The sequence below is a fragment of the Ipomoea triloba genome, chromosome 1, assembly GCF_003576645.1.
Source record: "Ipomoea triloba cultivar NCNSP0323 chromosome 1, ASM357664v1".
NCBI lineage: Eukaryota > Viridiplantae > Streptophyta > Magnoliopsida > Solanales > Convolvulaceae > Ipomoea > Ipomoea triloba.
The window spans coordinates 28918103-28937111 of NC_044916.1; the positions used below are offsets into that span (position 1 = coordinate 28918103).

General features: G+C 31.6%; 1 protein-coding gene across 1 annotated transcript; it reads right to left on the reverse strand.

Moving 5' to 3' along the window:
• Positions 1-168: 168 nt before the first annotated feature.
• On the reverse strand, positions 169-4364 carry LOC116018253 (HVA22-like protein k). The gene is made up of 8 exons (XM_031258611.1): positions 4041-4364; positions 2540-2598; positions 2120-2217; positions 1687-1738; positions 1524-1587; positions 1335-1430; positions 1026-1104; positions 169-854 (listed from the first exon to the last, which is right to left on the reverse strand). The coding sequence occupies exons 1-8, from the start codon at positions 4050-4052 to the stop codon at positions 766-768; spliced, it is 549 nt and encodes a 182-aa protein (XP_031114471.1). The 5' UTR covers positions 4053-4364; the 3' UTR covers positions 169-765.
• Between the last annotated feature and the right edge of the window lie 14645 nt (positions 4365-19009).

A 19009-nucleotide genomic window follows, 5' to 3' on the forward strand; every position in this document is an offset into this window, starting at 1 on the left:
AAAAAACACTAACGTTGAATAATTAATACGGAGTATTATTGTATTGTTACCTTATTTTATGCAAGAAACGAGAATTGTTTTACAGTGGTTATAAAGAAGTAGCAACAGACCCAGATCGCCGCCAATGGCGGCGGAGTATCGAGTTTGCAAAAGCATTGACACTTCTAATAATACAATCCAAAATTAAATATTTATATTGATTGCTTTTTCGTAGTAAAGTAAGGGAAATTTACAATTTTACATGGAAGGAAACTATACCTAATTTTGCATGGCAAAATAAACTAGTAGAAACACATATGGCCACTGGGTACAACATAGAAGAACAGATCATCACATTCAAAGGATCCCTGCACTTTGAACTGAATCATTATTCACCTTAGCTGGAGAAAGTGCTGCACCTATCCATTCAGTTTGCTGTACAATTTTTTCAAAAAAACAAAACAAAACAAAACAAAACAAAAACATGAACTAGTTTGATTGAGAACTCTTTACTCAATCATCATCCTCGGATTCTGAATGATCTCCCTATTTGGTCCTTCAATTCAATTGCAGGACTAGTAGAAACACATATGGTTGGGTCTTGGGTAGAACATAGAAGAACAGATCATCACATCCAAAGGATCCCTGCACTTTGCAAGTGAATCATTATTCACCTCAGTTGAGAAAGTGCTGCTGCATCTATCCATTCAGTTTCCTCTACAATTTTTTCAAAAAAAAATAAAAAAACACGAACTACTTGGCTTCGTTTGATTGAGAACTCTTTACTCAATCATCATACTCAGATTCTGAATCATCCTCCGTATTTGGTCCTTCAATTGCAGCACTAGCTTGCCTTTGTTCTGGGCGAGTGTTATCTGAAACAAATTTAATATTTGTTATTTATTTATTTTGAAAGGGCGAACTGGAGAGGTTGGGGTTAATGAGTCAGGCAGCGGGCACATATCAGATTCCAAGTGCAAATCTTAGGGCATAAGGCTTCCTGAATCAACTACAGAATAATGAAACACACTCCAAAGTTTCCTCACCTTCGCCAGAAGCTAAAATCTTCATTAGAATTGTCTTCACAAACATGACTTCCTCCAGATGCTGACTGACAAACCTAGACTGAAAACCCAGAAACATAACAGGTCATCCAAGGTTGCAACTCAGCCACTGCTTTGTAAACGAAGTCTAATCAACTCATTCAAATACTGAACCAGGTTCTTAATATGTAGAAAGAGAAATATTCAGCCACATTATTATAGGAGAAAAAAAAAAAAAAACTGAGTTTGCTAAATATGGATCATGGAGCATATCTTTGTTCATAAAAGGATCAAAATGTGTAAACTAATTACCATTTCACCGTATACAAATCCAACAATTTGGTCAAGCTTAGCCTGATGGCCCAAGAGGAAAGGCCGAAGATGATTCATATACACTTGCTTTGCACCCTGCCATGCATAAATTTCATGAGCAACTTCTACAAATCTCGAGTGGCTTCATATAGTAACACAAAAAACAAGAGATAATTGACCTGGACTTACATCAATAGATGGAAGTTGAAGCCAAACAAGAAATGCAAACTTCGTATGATAGTATAGTGGAAACCTGATTATATTGAAAATGAGATGGCAACAGATTAAGGTCTGAAAACTGAAAAAGTAAATACAATGGCTTAAGAGACAGGAAAGCAGGAATAATATGTACCAGTTAAGAAGTTTATCTGTGAACAATTCTACCATGCTAAAAGATCCATAAGCTGCAAGCAATAGGGGGTCTTCATTAGTTCTAAGAGATACACACAAGAAAGAACACACCACAAACTGTATAGTAACATTGTCAAAACACTGCAGGCAGCAACTGCTTGTGAATTAGTTTAGATTCACTAGACAGTAACTATATAATCCTTTCTGCAAACTCTCCCTTTCATTGCTTAAACTGTGGTAGCAAGAAAATCATAGATGACAAACCATGAACCCTCCACCCCCCTTTCTCACACACCCGCAATGGCTGCTAGCTACAGATGTTAATAAAAAAGCAACAAACTATAGCCATAAAACATAATAAAAAACCAACAGTAGCAACATAATTCAGTAACCCATTACAACATTCATCAAGAATATTCAACAACACCACCAACCTGCCCAGTACATAAGCCATTTTTTTTGCTCCTCTTGATCCCTTCGTTCAATTGCCTTAAATGTAGAATAAACAGGTAAAACAACACCAATAGAACAGCTGCAGAAACCATACCATAGTGAAGCCTCATTAATAAGAGTCGTCTAATACTCTAATCTTCAATTGCATAACAGGAATATTCTAATTCTAGCAATTAGTATTAATGTATTATATAGGAGTAAATAATTTCATTGCTCTACTATTTTTTTATCAGGAGTTCTATTGATCATTGCAGCAAGCAACATTGATCACTTGACTAATATATATGGTTAAGGATATACAAATGGATCACCATAAAGAAAATCATCCCTTATACTGATAAGTAATTGTAAAATAAATATATAGTCGAGATAATAAATAAATAAGAAATGTAAAAGCTCACCTTGCTGTTCGGACAACAATGTTAGAACCAAGTGGGCAAAGAAGTAGCCGCAACCCAACCTGAATCAGTTGGATTCACATTACTAAAACTAAGAATTTAGGCATAAAGAAATTGTATTTAAGCAACTACAAGAATTTCATTTCTTGCAATAGCACCAAAAACATTTGAATGACAAAAACCACCCTACTACTAATCCTCACAAAATTAAAACGAAAACAACACATAACCACCACTAATGTAGATCTGAAGGCCAAACCTATACTTTGCTTCATAAATCAATAAAAGATCAACATTTTTTTAAAGAAAAAATGGCCAAATAAACCACTCAACCAAACGCAAAAATGCAATTAGGCAATTGGACCATTGGCTATTCTAAAATAGTCCAATGCACTCCAATCGTCCAGTTGCCTCAGGTAATGCCAGTAAATCATACACCCTGGCATATTATGTTGATAAAAATTCAGAGAAATTTTTTTAAAAAAATTCTTAAGTGCCTTGCAATTTCTTTCTCATGGACATTGATTTTCCAGTGAAAGCTTCTCTTAGACATTTTTTTCCAGCAAACAAAAGTCATGTACGTCACTAGCAATAAAGCAGAATGAGATGTCACACCTAGGGATGAAAATAGGCCGGGCCGAACCGGTTTAAAAGCCTGAACCTAAAATTTTTCTGGCCTGAGGCCGGTTTAAAAGCCTATTCCATTAATTCTTTTAAAAATATACCTAATACTTGTTGTGTCTCAGAAAAAAATTAATGACAACAGAGAAAGAAGATTTACAAATTTACCTCGACAATTGTCAAAAATCGCAGGCTCGCAGTTTCAGGGGACTAGGGGAGAAAGTGAGATCAAAAAGACAAATTTACAGAATTAGTATTTAGAATTGGGGATTTTGGGGGTTAGGGTTTAGTAATTGATATATATACTTGGGTTATATTGAAAATATTAAAATATAATAGGTATAAATGTAATATATGATCATATACATATATACATATATAAGCCAAGCCTGAAAGCTTTGCTAAACAGGGCTTTAAAATAAAATAGGTCTAAGTCTGGCACTTTTACGAGTTTTACTAAATAGCTACGAGTTTTATTAAATAGGCTAGGTCAGGCCATAAGCCCTATGAAGAGAGCTGGCATATTTTCATCCCTAGTCACACCTCAAGAAACAAAAAAATTCTTCAAAATCCACTTAAAACCAAAATTTTCAAGTTCAGAAAGTTAACAGCAAATGGAATACGTAAGCTTGCATTCATCATCATCTGTAAGCTCCAATATCATTGAAACAACAATTTCAAAACAAAATTCAACAATAAAATCCTAAACCCCAATGCTAACTATAAATTTAGAAAATCTCCATAAATAAAAAATCAGTAAAATCTCATCCCAATTCAAATATGAAAATGTAAACCAAAAAACTATATTAGCAATAAAATTGAAATTCCGGGACAAAATCATGGGCATTAGAGATTTCTAGAATGGAAATATATTAAAAGTCACCTCCGAATTCATCTTCTGAGGTTCGAGAATGCTTCGATCCAAGAAGAAGTTACTGTCTCAATCTGAGACGAAGCAACCGTCTCGATCTGGGACGGCTTCGATCTTTACAGATGGGAGATGAAGAGACCGTCTATATCTTAAACGAAGAAACCAGATGAAGCCTGAGACGGAAAAACACGAAGCATCAAAGAGGTTCTGATTTGCAAGGAGAACGAAGAATTATTAATAAAAGAAGGATTTGATTTGCAGGGAGGATGAAGAAAGAAAATTATAAAATGTTGCCAGCTAGATCTTATTTGCATGGCGGTGAAGAAGATAATACGCGAAGTTAACGGGGGATGAAGAAAGAAAATACCAGATTTGACTTAAGCTATCATACTCTCTCATTTTTTTTAAACAAGTCCTTTTTACATTATTAAATTTGTAATTTGTTTTCAAAAAAAAAAATTTGTATTTTATTTACTATTTTTTTACATCCCTACATCCAATGGACTGAACTACCTTAGTTGGCTTAAGTTCCCTTGACTGATCACAAATACCCGACCACCTTTGATCGGCACCAATCTATCTAGCCCATTATGACAGTAGATCTCTTCCCTTCAAAGACAATAAGACAAGTGTAAGGGCCTACTTTGGCCTCGGTCAAGACCCGTGTATGGATTTTATGTGCCCTTCATGCTCTGACTTGTGAGGTCAAAATTTGTCTCTTTCCTTTTCTGAGCCGTTATAAATACGGCAGACATGTTCGGACACCTCTGACCACCCGTTAAATTAACGAGCATCCAAACATAACTCGATAGAAAGATCATTGTAAAATCGTAACCCGGTCACAATTAGTATCGAATACATATTTGTAATAACATATGTATTTTACTAGATCAACTTTTTTCACTTTCAAAATACACTAACATGATACCTAATGGAAAGCAGGAAAATGACTTCCGAAAAATGTTTTCTGGAAAATGAATTTCCTTTTCAATGTTTGGTTGCGTTATGGAAAACGGTTTTGATGTCTTTGGTTCATCTTGGCTGAGAACATGCAAAAAATTTCGTAAGTCATTTTCTGAAAAAATGAACTGATTTTCCTTGGTCAACGGAAAACATTTTCCATTGACCGCATTTTCCGGATGTTGCCAAACACCGAAAACTCGAAAAACATTTTCCGGAAGTTATTTTCCGGGTACCAAACACACCCTTATTTTACCCTGGAGCATAACTGGGCATGAAGTTTTAATCAATTACGCATAAACTGGTTTGACAAAATCACAACATTACCTACTTACACTAAGACAACATCATCGATCTCTGTTATCACGGTCCAAACAATTAGAGACAGAAATCAGTTAGTAAACGGAAAGTGTGAAATAGTAAATAGGATATTAGGATGGGCAATTAGGAGGCACCCTAATACAACCTGATACCAATGAGGAATCAATAAGACAATAACAGAAGACAAGCTGAAACACAACAAAGCATCAGGTCATCAAACAAAATTGCCTAAATCCTTCCAAGATATCAGAATATCTATCTGACTAGCAAACTGCCAGTCTTTAGCAATGTTCAAATCATGGAAATAGAGCAATGTAGTGTATTGTTATTATCTAATTTTCACTATAGCAAAATCATTCATTTCTCCTTCTCGGTCTCGGTCTCCTCTTCCTTCTTCTCATATCGACGTTTGAACTTGGCAATTTGACCAATGCTCTCAGCCATCTGACGCCTTGCTCTGAAGTGATAAACCTTCCCCACCTGGTGTATCTTAGTCATCATAACTGGCATCAATCTGCCACTCTGGGTCACATACGATATCCACTGCATTTGAGGATGAATTCCCTTCTTCATTTTTACCCTAACAAGCAAAAACACAATTTCTCTGAATATTATGTCCTCAAAAATTTTATGCTTGTTAAAAGAGATAAGGTTCAACCAATGTTCTAAATGAACTGAACAAAAGAATACCAAGCCACCTAGGTAAAGGGAAACAATGTAATGTCTTAGAGACGTGTAATCAAACACGTGAAAACAATGGTATTATAGAAGTGATAATTGAAAGAGTTAATCATGTAAGTAGGGGGTATAACCGAGGCTGAATAGTCAAAGCTTGAAACTCTACTTGATTCAAAAATTGAAGCTCGAAGCTTGACTTGTGCTTGACCAAGCTCTATTTTCTAAGCTTGAACTCAACTCAACTCAAGCTTTGAGCTCGGTTTGAATGGCCCTACTAACAATTTCATTTTTAATTTTTTACGTAAAAAATTGTAATAATATCCTAACAAAGTACAAGAAGCACAATTAAATGTTCAAATATATACAACTATTACAAATCACGCAATATCCAATAAGTAGAATTTTAGTAAAGAAATAAGACCATCATCATTCAACAAACTTCATATAAAACTAGAGATTCCCTCATATATTGATTAATAAACTGGCTATCTTGAAAGTATAACTCCATGTTTAAAAACTCAAAAACACTACATGAATTCAGATTTGTTTGTCATGTAAATTGCATCTACAATTTCTTGTTCTTCACAACCCATAGCTAAAATAGTACAGAATATTCCTTTGCACTTTTAATGATGGAACAAATGACAAAGCTAAAACTTGAAATTGATTAGCATGTGAGAACTGTGGAATCAAATAAAGCAGATGGATAACATTATTACAGAACCAAAGTCCTCTGATTGCAAAATGGCTGAGTTGAAGAAAACAAATTGCTATCACACTTCTACAATTTAAATACTCTTAAGTAAATGCACTCAAGACTTATTCCGTGTTTACATGGTAAGTCAATTAGATCCTTGAACTTTCAAAAAGTACAATTAAGCAAATAAACTCATGATTTTAGTGCAGCATCCCACCCCGTTAGCAGGTTAACCCTCTGGTAACCTCTGGAGGCAGATGACTTGTAATAATTTTAACATTTGGCTGGCCAGATAAGCATATGCTTTTTTTAAAAAAAAAAACAGATTTTAAAAGCCTTGAAATAAGCCCTAATTTCACTTAACCCATTTTCTCTCTTGTTCTTCACCTACTTCTTCTGGCCTAATCTTCTTCTATTTTTTCAGTTGATCTCTTTGTCTCACCTACTGCAACCGTGCACGTAATCTGTTTTCTTTTTCCTTCATGTAACTGCTTATCTTCTAAGTGAAAATGGGAGCTCAAAAACAATAGCAATTACAACATCATTAACACACTGTGATTATTGATAGAATCTGAAATAAAAATTTAATATTTTGATGTTCGCGGAAAAAAAAAAAAGATATAAAGAAAACAAAAATCACTCGAATTAGTAAAAGCTTAGAAGCAATGACAAGATCTTACCAGCTAGGGCGACGGGTATGTTAATTGTCAATGTTGACTGGCACTAGCCGAGTGACGATTTTCAGTGGTGCGACGAAGCCGGTGAGTATAGAGTGATGATGGTGATGGAGCGACGGCCAGGAGGAGTGACGATGGTGGTGGAGCGACGATGAGGATGGAGTGAAGACGGTGGTGCGACGAAGCCGGTGAAGTGAACGGGGTTCAGCGACGGTGAGGATGGAGTTGATTTGGGAAATTAGGGCTAAAACGGGTGGGAAATTATAAAGGATGAAGACCTGATTTTAGTTTTTTTTTTTCAATAGTTTTAAAATATTATTTTCAATTTTTTTACTTTTTTTTTCTATGTTTATATTATGGTCTTGTTTGGTAAATGACTGTTAGCTGATTGGGTTGGCTGTTTGGGTTAGAAGGTATGATTTTTTGATAACGGCCCTGTTTGGTAAATAATCAGCCTATCAGCCAATTTTAGTTTATTTGACCACTATTAGTTGGTAAATAATAAGCTTTTTGTAACTCCAAGATGCTAAAATTCAAAAGGCTACTCAAAATAGCATTTTCAATTAGCTTTTTGATAAAAGAAATTATACCAAACAACCATCAGCTAACAGCTAATTTATCAAACAACTTTCTACAATCAGTCAATGTTATCAACAAATCATACCTTCTAACCCAAACAGCTAACAGCCATTTACCAAACAGGACCAACATTAGCTGATTGTAGAAAGTTGTTTTGAAAAATTAGTTGTTAGCTGATAGTTTTTTGGTATAATTTCTTTTCTCAAAAACCTAATTGAAAAGACTGCTTTGAGTAGCCTTTTGAATTTTAGTATTTTGAAGTTACAAAAAGCTTATTAGCCAAACAACTAATAGTGGTCAAATAAGTCAAAATTGGCTGATAGGCTGATTATTTACCAAACATGTCCTATAAGATTATTAACAAATCATTTGCTACGGAGACTTTTATCTGAGGTTACTAGAGGATTAATCTGCTATAAGGGTGAGATGCGCTAAAATCGTGAGTTTATGTATTTAATTGCACTTTTTAAAAGTTTTAAAAATTTAATTGACTTTTCGTGTAAAGTTGGAGAGACTATTTGACCATTATCCTTTATTATTAGAGTTCTACTACATGGACTCCCATTTTATACTCCCTCACTTGTACTCCCTGACATGGCAAGATATGATTGGTTAACTTCATCCTGTGGGTCCCAAGAAAAATGTCAACATCAAATTTTTGTATGAGAGAGTACAAGTAGGGAGTATAATTTGGGAGTCCATGTAGTATTTTTCTTATTGTTATTATTATTATAAATCGAACAGTTTTCAGTTCGGTTTGCTTAGCATCAATAATTATACTATGAATCTTCAATATGTAAATTGTGTATTTTAAATTTGAATTTATATTATAAAGTGGACCCAAATTCACAGATTAATTTTTCGCATAGCGTATAAACAATCGGTTTACCTTAATAAACTGAATCGAACTCAAATGTTCACCCTTATTTGAGATCATAATTCGGCCCGATCCAATCAATTTAGGCCCTTTTTCCAAAGTCCACCAATATGCATGAGCCTAAATGCCAATTCTTGGGCTCAAATAATCGGCAGGAATGCTAGGATTCAAAAAGCAGGATTCTATTATGTGCTCTTTTCTTTTATTTTCTAAAGATCTTTTTTTTTTTTTTCGTACTCCCTTTATATTTTATAAAAAAACACAAGTTTCAACTGTGAAATTATACTAATGTATTAAAGTTTATCGTGCATTGTGGATCCTGGTCTAAAATAACAATAAGATTATGTGCTTACACTTTACATATTCTATACATGCAAATATGCAATTTACCATTTATGTGCATATAAATAAATTGAAGAAACATAACATGTTAGCTACAAACACATAAAATTGTAACTACAGACACATAATATGTAGTTACCATTTTAATAGCTCACAAACCACATAGAGACTAAACAACATTAGGAAGATCTTATAAGACAAACCAAAATATCAAATAAACTATTCTAATAGCTTACAAGTTACAACCCATATAGGAGAGGTAAACAACATTAGAAAGGGACGCACCAAAAAGGTCAGTGTTAGTAAGAATGTAATTGGTTACGTTATATAATAGTGGTGGTGCTGGGTGGGATCAAACGTCCCTATTTTATCACAATGAGGTTATACTTATACCAGGAGCATGTTGGTCACTTGGTCTGTAATTTTCAGAGGTTAACAACACCAAATAACGTATGATTCTAATATCCACCGCATATAACACAAAGCTTATCTCTTTGCTAAATATAGACATATAGTGCATCTATGTACTGAAAAGCAGGCGCCAATTAATTAAGATTCGATTTTCACAAAGGATGGGGTGCAAATTAAAACATGACGCAACATAGGTTCGGCATAGGAATCTGAGCGAGTCCAGAAAGCCATGATTAGGGCGGCCTGCAACTTGCAATTATGCATGCATGTCGATGGTGGGAAGAAGATAAGGCCAAAACGATGGAGGCCCGCGGGGCGAATAATTCTTGCTTGTTGTGGGACTTTTCCCCGGCCCGGCTTGCACATGCGTGCCCAACAAATCTTCATCCCCAAGCCGCAACTATATCTATATTTGGACATCATATGCTACCTCTAACGTGGGTGGTTTAATATTTGCTTTTCAGGACCATTATTCATTCTTTATTACACCTTTAATTTAATTTGCCTAACCTTTCATGCTCGTTGATATGCAAGTAGATAGTGTAGTATGGTCTAGTTACATCATTTTGTAAAGGTTTGAATCTACAACATTTTGCCTCCTTTCATAGCATATGAATATATATATGCTCGTCCCAACTAAAAGATTGGTTTAATAGTCACATTATTGAAATGCTTAGAATTTTCAACCACCCAAAAATAAATGAAAATTAAAGTTAGGATTTTCCTCGTATAAAAGCTTTTTGACCAACTTGGATGGTGGTTGAAAGAATTTTAAAACCCATAAATTTTTGTCAATTTTTGAGTACGTGATTGAAAAAGTGGTTAGAATTTCGTGATAATACACTAAAACAAACAAAACATAACCCGCGTACCAGTGCACACAACAATCCCCACACACAACTTTTATTTAACCGTATCCTAAATAAAGGAGGAAAATGAGAGAGAGAGAAAAGGAGATGATAAAATGGTTTTAAAAAGAATTCACAGTAACACTACAACATCATCCAATTCCACATATATGTGATTGTTACGTTGTTATATACACTGTGTCGCTTTACGTTTTCTTTAACCAACCACAATTCACCTAAGCATCCTAGCTTCCAGAGAGATTCTTACAATATACTGTATATAAAAACTTTTGGTTTGATTTTCCAATTATGATGAGTAGTGAATATTTAAAGTAGTATTGTGTTGTGATCTTTAATTTTAACGTGGCAAAGTAAATAAGTATGCACGTCCAAGTGTGAAGTTTACACTTGCAAGTGGCTTATCCAATCCATAACAAAAAAAAATTTGGATTCTGTATGCCTTTATCTCTTCCTATAAGATAACCTATCTGGCTAAGAATTGAATCATATATATAGTACTGAAAACATCATTAGATTCACAGAACGTGCTACTGACGTCAGCTATCATAAATACACGCACCATAAAAAGAGTTCTACTATATGGACTACCAAATTTTACTTTGGCGCTATTTTTTTCGTGTGGGTCTCAGTAAAATTGTTTAGATCAAGATTTTGTGTATTGAAATAAAAATTAAGAGTAAAATAGGAATACACATATTATTTTTTCCATTAAAAAAAAACGCTTTTTAATTGGTTACTGTGATCCCGTATAACATCAAAGCAGTTCAACTGTCATGACAGTTATATGCCTATTTGGTAGGAAAAAGGCAGATTGGAAGCAATATTAAATACATGCCTCAAAAAAAATTTAAAGGAAAAAAACCCCACCAAATCAACGGTTGAATAACCTCAAGAAATCGACGTGGTTTCTTTGATTAGAAGTTAAATTCGATTATAATAATTTTTACAAAATAAAAGTAATATTGTCATGGTTAAAAAATCGCTAGAGACCAAGGGGCGTTTAGGCGACGATTAATCGGCGCTTAGACCATCAATTATGGTGATACGCTAATCGTCGACTGGTCACCTAGTGCTTAGGCACTGATTAATCGGTGCTTCAGTGAAACTTTTACAACACTAAATATTATACATATTTTTTTTTTTCAAAACAAATTGCACCTGACAAAATAACTTCTACTTACAAATAAATTAATTATTATATAATTAAAACATAATCTATCACGTCATGCGTAATGATGATAATATATAAATATTAATTAAAAATTCACTAACTGAATTAAAACACTACACGTCACGTCATGTGGACTTTAAAAATCTCCAAAACATTTTCTGCGAAATATTCCACATGGAGTGATCCCAATAGTCAACGCCCTAAAGTTGAGGGCGCTTGGAAGTTGGCTTCAATTATACGATGAAGAGAATCCACAATTATTGTGAGAAGACTACAAAAATATTAAAAATTCAAACCCACGTGAAGTGGACTCATTTTAGTACTCCCTATCATTTTGATCGAAAATCAGTGGAGTGTGTGAACCATAATTTCTTACCTATAAAGATCAATAATTTGATTTTTATAAATATTTTTTAGTTGAATTTGTTTCATAGAGGTTTTTTTTTTGTGCGGTGTTTATCTAAATGCACATCTCTAGTGTAGTTTATAGATTATTACACATGAGTAATATTTATCTAATGTACATTCTCCAGTAAAATAATGATTTTCTTAAAAAGAAAATTTTAGTATCACTTTTCACATATGATTTTGTTAATAAAAATAAATAAGGGAAAATGACACTTTTTCTCCTAAATTATATTTTTATAACGATTTTTCTCTAAATTATTCATGAATCTACATTTGCCTCCTCGGTTATTTTAAAAGTGACAATTTTTTCCTTATATATTAAATGTGTTTTTAGATTGTTCAAATAAAGGCACAATAGATATTTCAAGTTATTTTATTTCTTCAACAAATTATTGTTTATATGTAAGAATAAAAAATGCGAATTCACAAATAATTAAAGGAAAAAGTGTTATAAGAATATAGTTCAGAAAAAAAAGTGTCATTTTTTTGGGTAAATAAATATTAAATTTATGATTGCCATGGAACATTAGAATTGAACCCCACGATGTGATTACCACCAGAGACACCATTTTCAATCCTATACCCATCTAAAATTGAATTGCGACAGGAACAATAAATAAATAAATAAATACGAATATTATACAAGTCAACAGATTAGATAGCTACTCATTTCAACATTTTAACACTTGGAAGTTGGTAGGTTAGTGCAAATTATAAAATTCTTGTAAAATATTATTATCATATTAATTAATAATATCATCGTCTTTGATTAAAATATTTTTAAGGAATCAATGATAAAAATAAGAGAAAAATAGCAGTTTCAGATTTTCAATTATTCCTAATTTACAAATGTAATTATGTCTTTCAATGGTTATAAATATAATTTAATCATTGACGTAGTCCTTATATTAAAATTATTGTAAATCTAGTCCTTCAATTGTTAACATATTTATTTTCAAATACAGTCTTTCATTTAAAGTACAGGATTTGCAATTTGAATGACAATTGAAGTACTACAGTTGTATGTAGCTGCATATAGGAATTACATTTGTAACTTGTGAACAACCGTAAAACCAAACATACGATTTTTTCGTGAAACTAATATAATTTGTAGCCATATGGGTTAAAGCAAGACGAATGGTTAAACCGAACTAATTAGCTGGTTAAACCATATATAGCTAGCTAGAAACTATTTCCTGCTACACACCAACTTTTCAATGAAATACCCAATGATAAATACTCAAACTTTTCAATGAAATACCCAATGATAAATACTCAAACTTAATGGATGAGTTCATTCCAAACGACTAACGAAAAACATGGGAGAATTCATCAAGTTTAAGTAATGAAATACCCAATGATAAATACTCAAACTTAATGGATGAGTTCACTCCAAACATACGATCGCATCAGAATGAAACTAAATAACTAACAAATTGTACATTGTGAATTTGTGATACAATTTTTTTTTAAATATTACTAACTCTATTAGAATGTAGTATCTGTTCATACTACACAATTTTTTTTTGAATATTACTAACTCAATTACAATGTAGTATCTGTTTGCCTCCACTAAGGCTCAAACCCATCACCTCTCGTATAAAGGGAAAAGTTTGATGCCACTGAACCACAAGGTCCTTGGCAACAATCTGCATCAAATATTCTCCAATCCATTCAGTCTAATCAAGATTACTTTAGCTCTCAATCAACCCCTTCCAAATTAAATTTTTATTATACACTTTAATATTATCGTTAAATAATTACTATCCTAATATGGACTATTTTCTCAAATTTGTACGTATTGTAATTTGTAAGCATGTATTATCGTTGCTTCTTTCATATTGGTCTAATGATTTATATGATGTCTGCCTATAGAGACAAATTAATCCAGGGAGTTAGAAGTAACAAAATTTTAACCAAATTTGATATGTCGACAGAATATTAGGCACATCATAGTTGGACAATTTGGGCACGTAAATAGAAGTCAGATATGTGTAGTATGACCTGCAACAACGACGTACAACAACCATCCTTATTTCTTACTCAATAAATAGTAAATTCCAGACCAGTAAGTTCAAATTAAAGATTCTAGCAAAGAATATTATGGCTATGGGAGAAATAAAAAGGGTTTTTTGAGACGGCAAAAATAAGCTAAGGCCGAAAGCACATGCCAAATCAATTTTCAGCTTTTTGTTTTTCCTTTACAAAAATTCCTTACGTGTTGGTATGTTATTCATTTTATTGAAAAGTATAAACAGGTATTAGTAATTATGCTCCACTTCTACACATATTTCATGGTTTCATTATTCTCTTATGCACTATAAACGAGATCGACTTATAGGTGAAGCTACAACGTTGATTAAGAATGCCACTTTAATTTTTTATTTTTATGTTACGTGTAGCAAATGTTATTTTCTTTTTACAAATTATTCTGAACAAAAAAAGAAAAGATTCAAAGTAACCATCTAGACATCGGAATTATATTATATGCAACCAATTCAATGAAAATAGAAAACACATAATTATATTCGGTCACATTAAATGCAAATGTAATATATATTTTTTTTTTGAAAGATGATGCAAATGTAATAGTTATACTAGCAAATATAATACATTTGTTACTTATAAGGAAAAATGTAATACTTTTGAGGACAAATGTTATACTTTTATATTTTGATGTAAAAGTATTATTTTTTTTATATCAAAAGTATTATATTTTCCCTTATAAGTAATGTTGCACTTATAAAGGAAAATATAATGCTTTGATTAAAATGTAATACTTTTACATCAAAATGTAAAAGTATTACATTTTCCGTATAAGTAATATAATAAACATTTTATTCCTGATTTAGTATTACATTTGATAGTATAAGTATTATTTTATCTTGACATGATCCGTCATTTATGAGACGGTCTTACACAATTTATAAGTGGTCTAAATACATAAATTGCAATATGTTGTATTGCAAGACGGTCCAAAGCCATTTTTCTCACGTGTCGTGTACAAACTTGATATTTGTACAGAAAATTCATAAATATATTCAATGTGAAACCTAAAACCTTGGCTGCGCTGGATGATGCATGTTTGACTTTCCTGCCGCCCAAATAACAGTCATGATTACAAATATTTAATTACTTATATGATTATTGTGATTAGATTCCACTTATACTAATTACAAGTTAATAATTAATGAAATTTTTATAAAATGAAAAAATATGTTTGTGGTTTAATTTTTCATAAATTATAGACATAAGTGATTGAAAATATATCTTTTTTATTTTTAAAAGATATGCGACTAATAGCATTATTGAATTTGATATACGTAGAATATGTGAAGAATATAGTATAATATGATTTATTTCTTATTAATACCAACGAGTTCAAGTACAAATTTCACAAGGTACAAGATGAGTTCGGGAGTCTTTGTTAAATTGAGAAAAGTTTAAAAATGATGTAAAGTTTTGGATCTTGGGTCCTAACTAGTTGGTGGAGGTCCCTATTTATAATAACGGAGTAGGGAATACATTATTGAAATATCGCTAGCAAGTTTGATAGACAATGCACGGGTGGTTGCTCGAGTCAGTCTTGCCACATGTTAGCTACTAATTATGTAATGTTGGTTGTGATTAAGATATATATATATAATAAAGTACTAGAAAAGGATTTTATAAATTTGAATATAAACCGAACCAGAAAAAAGAACAGTAAAAAATCATTGGCCTCTTGTGAAAAATTTTACCCATGCGACCAGTTGAACTGCTCATGCGGGCTTGGGAATCAATTTCTCATTAATCGTTTTGAGTGTACAATATTCATTTTTTTTGTTCACTACGAAATTGCAAATCCACTTTAACTCGACCTAAATCAAAAGTGGACCTCACATATATTTATACAATAAAATAACAAGAAAAGAGAATCAATTAGCTGGAGATTTTCTTTGGATTTTGGCACTTTATACAGATTTGCAATACTTGTCTCGATCCCAAAATATGATGCAAGTCTAAAAAAAATCTGTCTGGTCCATTTGTAACCATATATTTATGACTACTTGTCTATATCCACAAGAGCTTATGGGTTTTCTACAGCAAATTGATGAGAATTAATATAAAGTCAAGATAACATAGTCAGAAAATTATTGGCCAAGTACAAAGAGCTCAATTAATATAATAATAGATTAGTATAGTCTACTAGTTTACTTTTCTATGTTAAAAGATGCTACATTGGATGACTAAAAACGTAGTAGAAAGAGATCAATAAACAATAGCTGGCTAGTCTACTTGATTTTTCTATGTTGTAAGATAATGTTACATTGGATGACTACAAAGATAAAATAAGATGACAAGTTGACAACCTTAGCTTTCAATTTCAAATTTGGTGTACAATGCAAGGTGTTGTTAGACGGGATTATAGAAAAAGAAAACGATATAGGGAGCATTTGTATTTATCATTAACATATTTGTAAATTGTATTAACTAATAGTTAATAGTAGTCTGTGTTTATTATTATTATTATTATTATTATTATTATTATTATTATTGTTATTAAAGTAAGTAAATTTAATGGTGTTTGGTTCTTGTCACGAACATTGAAGTTTAGGTTTGGTTCGTGCTTCTGTTGCAGAAGTGTAAAAGTGTTGAATTACGAAACTAGATTAATTCAATTTACCTTCTCATGGGTCTAGAATGGATTCATAAGGGTCAACTACAAATAACTCAATTAATATAGGGAAATGTTTTCAATCGCTATAAAAATCACACAATTTTAGCTACTTGTTGATGTAACTATTTTTTTATGATTTTTTTAAAAAAATCAAATTTCAATTCCACTTAATACAAAATACGACATCAAAAAGTGAGCTTGTGAGTATGATAAATGTAATTAAGAAGGTGCAGCAAGGGTCATTAATATAATAATAGCTTAGTATAGTCTCTACTAGTTTACTTTTCTACAGTATGTTAAGATGTTACATCGGATGACTAAAAACATATAGTACAAACTACAAAGAGATCAATTAATTAACAATAGATTGCTTGTGTACTTGATTTTTCTATGTTTGAAGATAATGTTACATTGATTGATTACAAGCATAAAATAAGATGACAACTTTAGAGAAAGTGTAACCGTTAATTTTTTATTTTTATTTTTTTCGTACTAAATGTGATCTAGAGAGGGAGAAAAATCAGAAAATAAAGTGGAGAAAAAAATATAAAAAAAAAATAAAAATAAACGCACCCAGTTGACGTGAGTAACACACACTTTTATTGGGCACTGTTGATGTGCGAGAGACATGCTCACAATTCACAAATAACTCAACCTTATGCAAGATACCATCTCTTTCTTCCACCATCTTCAAAATGTGAGAAAAATCTCAACAAAAATTATTATTAGGGTTGCTCTTAGCTTTCAACGTCATATTGGTGTACAAGGTGCTCTTAGATGGGATTATAGAAAAAGAAAATGATATAGGGTGCATTTGTATTAGTTATTATCGGATAGTGAATTGTATTAACAATTATATTAATAGTAGATTTTGCATTATTATTATTGTTGTTGTTGTTGTTGTTGTTAATTAGGCACCCAAATTAGCAAAATATAATAATGCAGTATTTCAATTACCTTTTAACATAAAGTTTACTTGAAATAACATGTCAAATTGGATTAATTGTACTTTTTACTAAGTTTAAATATTTAATTGAATTTTTTAATTAAAATATAATAATAATTCAATTGCTTATTTGATCTTTATTCTTTTTATTCAGAGTTAATACTCAAAATGGTCCATCGACTATAGCGAAATTCACAAATTGATCTTCGATTATCAAGTTTAGCAATTCAAATTAAGTCCTCGACTATTCAATTCTTACTCAATAAGCTAATATTCTCAATTATTCAATTTTTATTCAATAAAGTTCTCAACTATTCAATTCTTACTCAATAAGGTTCTCAACGAATAATTGATTTGTGAATTATTAAGTATAAAATAAATAGTTGCGGACTTAATTGATAAAATTGATAATTAACGACTAATTCGTAAATTATGGCATAATCGATGAACCATTTTAGATATTCTCTTTTATTTATTAATATTTTAAAATTAATTAGACATGAATTTTGAGACGTAGAAAATGGTAATAGTAAGTTAAAATATAAGTCAATAATGTATCACATATGGGGTCCCATAGTATTAATTACTGTATAGAGAGTCCCCACTACTCCGATGCCATGCATCGGCATAGGTACAATAACACGTACATCTAGCTAGCTGGACCATGAAGACACATTTACTCCGATCCTACCCGACGGAAAATATAAAAGGAAAAGTAGGCAACGAAATGTCTTCAGTCGCCGACAAGTAAGAAGTCAGAAATACTACAGTCTCATCTCAATATAATCCAAACACTCATTATATACCTATGCTTCACCTAACTAATGGCAATTTATATCTTGTCCACATTGCAATATACATAATTTGATTTCATAAATTATAAAATATATGTTCATAATACATAAAATTATATAATTGAGGATACATAAACACTTAACATAATATACATAATTTATGTTTATAATGCATATAATTCATGTTCATTATATTGTGTTTATGTATACGTGTGTATTATGAACATAAATTTTGTGCATTATGAATCTAAATTATGTACATTATCATATTGAACCAACCCGTCTCACGAATAAGAATCCGTGAGACGTTCTCACACATGTTTTTGCCGTATTCTTATTATTTACTGATTTTTGTTGTAGTTATGTTATTCATATCTAATCATTTATAGTTAATGAAAATGGTCTCTATTATTTATTATCTATATATTATTTTTATGCAACTAAAAAATAACTAGATACTACCTATATAATTGATTGGTTTTTAATTATTATTATTATTATTATTATTATTATTATTATTATTATTATTATTATTATTAAGTGTATTTAATTTATTTTGTTTACTATGTATTGTTCATATAATTTATATTA